At 42.0% G+C, this 7,864-nt stretch overlaps 1 protein-coding gene across 2 annotated transcripts; it reads left to right on the top strand.

Annotated features, from left to right (window-relative positions):
• Window positions 1-2,518: 2,518 nt before the first annotated feature.
• thap7 (THAP domain containing 7) lies at window positions 2,519-7,136 on the top strand. Of its 2 annotated transcripts, none has more exons than XM_023801147.2 (5): window positions 2,519-2,634; window positions 3,359-3,438; window positions 3,654-3,809; window positions 4,057-4,182; window positions 4,619-7,136. In XM_023801147.2, the coding sequence occupies exons 2-5, from the start codon at window positions 3,359-3,361 to the stop codon at window positions 6,420-6,422; spliced, it is 2,166 nt and encodes a 721-aa protein (XP_023656915.2). In that variant the 5' UTR covers window positions 2,519-2,634; the 3' UTR covers window positions 6,423-7,136. The 2 variants fall into 2 exon arrangements, with proteins under 2 accessions (XP_023656915.2, XP_023656917.2); XM_023801149.2 differs by lacking the exon at window positions 2,519-2,634 and adding an exon at window positions 2,743-2,807.
• Window positions 7,137-7,864: the final 728 nt, after the last annotated feature.

Genomic DNA, 7,864 nt, shown 5'->3' with positions numbered 1-7,864 from the left:
AACCCCAGTACAGGGTCAGAATATTTTTAAATATCAACTTTCAGGGTATGTAACAACTGCACACAACTGAGAGGCATACATGTCCATCAGCTCGAAAATTGGAGACAGGTAGAGAGAGACAAAGTAGCTTTAAAGACTGACAACTAATTTACAGATGGTGCATTTCAAGCATCTAAAGAATTTACAAGTTGGCCCTGAAAAGTCACCCTCTACTCATACTTATTAAATACCAGCTTACCATCAGACCACAAACAGTGTCCACGGTTAAGCACTCCTTCTCCATAATACCCAACACTGGAGCACCTCAGGGCTGCATGCTGAGCCCCACCCTATACTCCCCCTTTACATATGACTGCAAATCCGTCCATGATTCTAATATAGTAATTAAGTTTGCGGACAGTACCACCCTGTTAGGTCTTATCTCACATAACAACGAGTCAGACTACAGAGAAGGGGTTGAGAACTTGGAGAGCTGGAGCCGGGATAATAACCTTGCTGTCAGCCCTAGAAAATTCAGATTCTGAACTTCAGGAGACTGAAACACCATGGTTACCATCCCATCAGCATCAATGGTAGGGGGGTGGAGGCAGTTCAGAGCTTCAGATTCCTAGGAGTCAATATCAGCCAAGACCTGCCATGGTCCATCAACACAACAGCAGTGACCAAAAAAGGTCTTCAGAGGCAACACTTCCTGGGGAGCCTGAAGAAAGCACAACTCCCACAACAACTGCAGGTCAACTTCTACAGATGCACCATAGAGTCCAACATCACATATTGTATAACAGCATGTTTCTCCGGCTGCACCTCTGAGAACAGGAGGGCCCTCCAGCATATTATCAATACGGCCCAGAAGATCATCAGCTCACACCTTCCATTACTGGAAGAAATCAACCAGACCCACTGCTGCCGCAAAGCCACGAACATCTGCAAAAACCCGACCCACCTCGGCCACAGCATCTTCATTCCACTGTCGTCTGGCGAGTGCTATAGAGCCCTATCTGCCCACCCAACCAAGCTGATGAACAGCTTCTTCTCCAGAGCAGTGACATTTTTGAACACACAGCGCTCACTCCCTCCTTCATAACTAGGTGCAATTGTATAACCACTGTTACTGTTTCATTAGTTAAGTAATAAGTACCCCCCCTCCCCCCCCAACTGCATCTCAACCACTGTGACGCTCTATTATTTTATATATTTTAGTATGCGGGTGTATATTCAAGTCAGTGTGATAGCTGGTGTGACATTGCGTTTTACCCATACACAGGGCATAAAGGAAAACAAACACAGCTTCACTGACCAGGCGGTCCACTGCAGCTTCAACATGTGGGGCTCAGTTTTGAGTCCATTCCAACAGTAACAATGAAAAAAAAAGGATATGTAAAGGGATAACAGAAATAAGTGAGAAAACCTGAAATATTATTTCCCAATAGCCTCAAAAAGACACTATGATATAATACGTTTACAGCAGTACTTGTAGCAAGTGAAACAAAAATACAGCGATGAACAACTTGTGGTTATTTTAGCAGTCATACTACACACCAAAATCATTTCTGTTTCTTCTACTACCTCGATTATTGTCTTATATTATCCCTGGCTTTCCCAGTAGCTACTCAGCCCCACCTTCACAAAAACCTTCTGGCATCCATAAAGGTCATCTAAAGAATAAAATCCTAAAACTAAAGCTCATAATAAAATCTGACTGGCATATAGGGAACCCATTTAATTAAACAATTGAAAACTTGTGGAAAACTGGTTGAAGACTGATATTAAGTCTTTCCAGGCTACAGTGAGTGGACTAACATATCACTGGAGGCCTGCAAGGAACTTAAGAATAAAATAAAGATTTTCGGCAGCATGTTTAGTGTTCAATGACTGCTACTCTGAGGTGGGGCGGCAGGTCGATGACTTTCTTTTCTAAGCTTGATCAGAAAAGAGTTGGTTGAAATCCTTCAAGAATGGACCAGATGTGTTTTACTCACTCACAGCCTTATATTTCTAATTATCTAACAAACATTTTTCGATGGTGTGGAGGGGTGAGTTAAGAAAGCTTAAAATTCACGGTCAGCCCTTTCTGCCCTTATGCAGCGCATAATAACTTCAACCAACTTTAGTCAGGCAAAAATCCCAGAAGCCCATGACAGTTTTAATTTTCCTGAATTTTAGTATTATTGGGTCTCTATCTATCTGAAAATACAAAATGTCTTTAAATTTACGATTCTATTTTTAGCTATTATTTTAATAGCTTAACTACACTAGCGTTTTACAAAATGATATTCATTTAAAATAATTACTATTATTAACATATTTTAAAAATCTTATTGTGATTTAAAAATTTAATAGCGATAATAATAATTCCCAAAACTTTCGTTGAATTAAATACTTGCAGTATCAACCATCCATTCTACCGACTTACAACACCATTCTATACTTCAATGCCGGAAACGTAGCAACAAGAAATGACGTTGAGCCTTTAGAACAAAAATTTCCATTGGATAAATCTTAAGCAGGTCTGTTAACACCGTTCACAACGATTGGGTACTCATGTAAAAATGCGCTTTGCGGGGACCCATACAGAAAAGGGAATATGAGGGGAAGAAGAAGGCGGCCATCTTCGTGAGGTCATAAGATTTTGCGGTGAGACCCTTTAATAAGTTTTAAAAAATACAAACTCAAATCTTATACCAGAATAAAAAAACGCGCATAAAATGCATACAGATTAGCTGTCGACGTATTTTTGTATAGAGCAGACACTAAAATGTGACTTGCGACGTGAGAACGCCAGATCGTGGACTGAGCAGGCTAACAAGGTTGCGATATATAATTAATTTGAGCCATTTAGCCTATTTAGATCAGGATGAAACCTATAATATTTGTTATATTTAGGATCGGGTGTGTAGGATTTTAATAGCAACGAATGTGCAATTTTCGAAGACAGAGCAAACGATAATAAAGACAGACGGGGAAAAATTGGCAGTAAAACGTCATAGGAAGTATGTACTGATCCCTCAAAACTAGTCACTGCCCCCTCTCTGCATCACTCAGGACTGCAGACATAAATATAAGTAATAAGTAATATATGTTCAATTCACTTAATATTAATTAATATTAATGTTAGTAAGATATTTATGATTAATTAATTATTGACTTTTGTTTTTTGTGGATATTATGCAATTAATATTTCCTGTAAGTTTAAAATATTTATACAATACCTCAATGTAACTGTCAAATACTTGTATTCAAATAGTTTGGTTTCAGATAACACAGTTATCAATAAATTACAGGTTTGTAACGTTTTTACCTTCAATAAAATCTTTTGTAATGTTTTTAACTTATTCTGCACCTTACTTTTCTCTTCAAGATGCCCAGGCACTGCTCAGCTGCTGGTTGTAAGTCCCGTGACACTAGAGAAACACGGAAAGCTGGTATTACCTTCCACAGGTGAGCTGATTTTTTTCCTTTTGTTTTAATAATGTGTACCAGTGTAATCCTGCTACACTTTGTTAATGCCTGCACTGCTGTTTAAACCTCCACACTTTGTCCTACTTGCATGTTATTGTATGCGTGTTGTATATTATTGTTCACTATTCTGTGAAGCATTTCACTGTATATGTACAAATGACAGTAAAGCTTTTGAACCCTTGGATCCTTGACAGACTGCCAAAGCGCGGTAGCTCACGGCGCACACAATGGATCTTAAATTCCCAGCGCAAGGACCCCCAAGGGAAGGGACAGTGGGACCCCCAGAGTCACTTCATCTACTTCTGCTCCAAACACTTCACACCAGAGAGCTTTGAGCTGTCTGGAGTCAGGTCAGCTAGAGGGCGACAGACCACAAGTGCATTGCAGTTAGTCACACCTGCTAATGCTATGCATATGTATTTGAATGTTCAGCATTTTGTCATGCTCAATGTTTGGGTATTTTCTTATAGCCAGGACTAAATTATTTCTTCAAATAATCCTCCATAAGCAGTTCACAACAGAATTTGTCTTGTCTTTAGTTGCAGTCCATCAATTTTCCAACCGTTTGTCTTGTTCGCTTCTCCCTCTTGCACACAGTGGTTACCGAAGACTGAAAGAAGATGCATTACCTACTGTCTTTGAAACATTCTCAAGGCAAAAGCGATGCACTGGTGATAAAGGGCAACGGACAAGCAAGCAGACACAGACAACCAGACAAGCACGGTAATACAGAGAAACACAAGTCTAACCTGTCATTTTCACAAAGGAAATTAATGTCTCTTAGGGATGTGCATGTGGTGCAGTGCGACTCGACGCAATACAATGTGAAGAAAAAATAGAATACAATGCTATGCAATTCAATATGGTACAGATACAGAAACAGGTTAAAGAGGGGAAATCAATCAAAATATAAAATTATTGGTCACATTTCTAAATAATAAAGGCATATGGCCTCTACTAATAATTATATATTCATAAATAGGATTTTACAGATGCAAAGACGTTAGAAACGGTGCATCTCGAGTTTATCCCGAATTGTATCTGGTGTAGGCTTTGTTTAATCAAAATCATAAACCACATCAAAAACTTTTATCCCGGTGCACCAATGGAAATCAACGAATCTGATCATCCCTAATGTCTTTGTTTTGTATTTTCCAAGGAGACAGACACGTTCCCTGAAGCAGTCAAGGACTGTGTTAGAGCCTGACAATCAGCAGGGGACAGAGAGCTCTGCGGGTGCAAGAAAAGCTGCTGGAGGGGTGGACTCTCTCCTGGAAGATGCATCTGAGCAAAACAGTGCTGTGAACGAGGCCAGGGGGGCTGGAATGGGAACAAAGCCTCTTCCAAGCGCTAACTCTCCTTTGCCCTCCTCTTTTTCCCAATCCTCACCTCACACATCCCAAGTTCTCCTCCCTCCCTCTGAAAGTGCTCCCTCTTCCTCCCAGATAGCAGCACCTTTTCCTACAGACCCCCAGTCAGCATCGTCCCCTCAGCCTCCCTCCCCGTCTCGGTACATGAAACGACTGCCACCCCCACCGGGGTTTCATTTGCCCAGAGAGCATAGCTATGCCCAGCTCTGTCCCTCGGTGTGGAGGAAGCGCTACGACAGGGCTATCGATAGCTTGGAGAAGACCCTGCGCCTACTCAATGCAGCCAGACGGAGGGAGACACGTCTCAGACACACGCTGCTGCGTCTCCGGGAGGACCGGCTTCGACAAACACTTCTGAACCTCAGAGGGGGAGCGAAATGGAAAGAGAGTAGAGATAGGGTGAAACAGAGCCTACACGGTGGTATCAGAGAGAGAGCAGACAGAGCCGTGAGACAGGGGACGGATGAGCAAGAAATGGAGATAGAGAGGATGGCAGAGGAGTTGAATCTCTTTGATGATGAAGCAGAAGACTCAGGTGAATGGGGAGGATATCCCCAATCATCATCGACAAGGACAAAAGAGAAGATGGGCTACTGCTTCTACTGTGGAAGAGGGCAAAAGCAGCTTGGTGACTTGGAGGAAGGAAGTTCAGGAACATCTGAGAAAGTTAAGGAGGTACTTGAGGATAAAGATGGTTCCCAGTGCCGTGAAACAGATGAGAAAAACCAACACGACCAAGAGAGTAGAGTTACAACCCAGAACACTGGAAGGACTCAGGAAAAGATTGCAGACACAGGAACTGAGGCCTGTTGTTACTACTACTACTACAGTGGCTGCACAGGGGAGCAAGAGGGAAATGCAGTCGAAGATGTGCAGATAGTCACCATGGAGCTACCGCAAGGCTGGCAGCTGTCACCGCAGCAGCAGCAAGCGCAGCCAGTGCAACCTCAAGCAGCTACTTTAAAAAGTGTGAGCCAGACTGGTGCACTCCAGGAACTTTGCAGGTTACAGGTACCATTGCAGCCAGAGAAGCCAAATCAGAAGTATCTCACAAGCTCTCTGTCAACAGGTTCACTGCAGGCCGTCTCGCCGTCCCAGGACTTGCATCTGCTGCAGTCAATGCGGCTCGAGCTGCATAAACCACAGGTGCAAATGCAGCAGGTCGAGCTGGTCCACCAGGGCCTCACCACGCAGCCAAGGGTTTTTGTGATGGACTCTGAGGGACAGGTGGGAGTTGGGACTGAGGACCAACAGGTGTTTTGGGTACAAGAAGACAGGGACGGGCATCTGCTGCTGGTCCCAGTACCTGGGGAAGATGTGAGAAAAAGCACAGCCCAGAAAGAACTCAGGGACGCTGCAGTTCAGCCTCTGCTAGTATCAGAGGTGGGATTTCATAATGATATGACTGATGGCAGCCTGGAACCCTATCTGGAGGCCGGTGAGGGAGGGCAAAGGATCACAGGACAGGCTGGAAAAGAGGGGGGGTGCACAGCAGAGGTTAGGGCTGCTGCAGGAAGCGGGGATTTGAGGGAAAAGCTGAAGGAGCATTTAGAAGGCTTCCAGCTCCAACTCAGCAATGAATTTATAAATTAGCACGTCAGTCACTAAAGTGTTGCACATATTGCAGTGTTCACAGTATTCGAAGAGAATGTTTGAGGCAGCCAAGATGTCTATTGAAATCAGCCGGCTTATTTTTCCATTTATATTATATTTATGATAATTGTTTACTTGTCTTACTTTGTTTTAAAATAACAACTCAGCATCGATAAAGTTTTTTTATAACCATTGATATTAAAATTTCAGTTGCAGAGGAGATTTAATGTGCCGAAGTTGTGAAGGAATTGGACTCAGCTTGGTATTAATACGCTTCATTAGCTATAGCTATATAACAGTTCCAGATTTAGTACTTGTGGTTCAGTGTCAATGATAAATTCTTATGAATGTAGAAGTTACCTGTAATTTTTGGTAAAAAAGTGTATGTTGTTTCAATATTCTATTTACTTGTGTGTGTTTGTGGAGGGGCTGGAATTATGCTTATATCAGATTTTGTTAGTTATGCATACATCAGATGATTATTCTCCTCCAAATACATAAGACGTTTAGTTCATGGTGAAATATAACTTTAATATAACAGGAAATTATCATTCTTTACATACCCCAATAACAGACTTGTCCACCCATTGTTGCTTAAACCAGATTACCACAGATAGAGTAACATAGTTCTATCAGAATTAGCAGTGAATAAACTTGCTATGGCCAGTACAGTATGGCAAGTACCAATGGAATAAAATTGAGGATTCTTCTTGCTGTTTGTGTGGCTTTTGGCCTGTAGATGGCTTTGTCCTCTGGGACTGCACTTCAGGGAAGATTCTTGGTGAAGATAAGAGCAGAGAGATGGAGAAAGAGAGAGCACACTTCTTGTACAGAGGCCTTTTACCAGGTTTTACCTGGAAGGACCCAAAGGTCCGCTGGCTCATGGTCATTGAGTGTTGATGATGTGAAGGTCATAAAATTGACATTAAAACTACTCTTATGCGTGCTATTTCCATACTGGGAGGGGCCTGGCAAATTTTATACTGAAAGGGGTTTAAACAGGGTAACATTTAATAATTATTATCCACTATACAAGGGGCTATTCAAAGCAATATAGTCACACTAACTATGGTATAACGAACTGAATAACATCCCACGTGATATTTGATATAAGAGTAATAGTTACATAGTGTTTAACATACTGAATTAATTAATCACATAACTAATGAGGTATATTTATTGTATACACTGGGGTGATATATTGTGGGGCCGCAGCCCCCACGATTTGTTAAAAAGCAAAATCAAAAAGCTGAAAATGTCAAAAGTCTTGTATTTTGTTTGGTTACTTATGGTTAAGGTTAGGGCTGGGTAGGGGTTAAGGCTGTCATTGTTGGGATTAGGGTTATGCCCATAGATATGAATGAACGGTCCCCACAAAGGTAGGAACACAAACGTGTGTGTGTGTGTGTGTGTGTGTTTGACAGCCCCGTCTGGGACTCCCA

The sequence above is a fragment of the Paramormyrops kingsleyae genome, chromosome 23 (genome assembly GCF_048594095.1).
Source record: "Paramormyrops kingsleyae isolate MSU_618 chromosome 23, PKINGS_0.4, whole genome shotgun sequence".
Classification (NCBI taxonomy): Eukaryota; Metazoa; Chordata; class Actinopteri; order Osteoglossiformes; family Mormyridae; genus Paramormyrops; species Paramormyrops kingsleyae.
This window is presented reverse-complemented; position numbering and strand designations above follow the sequence as displayed.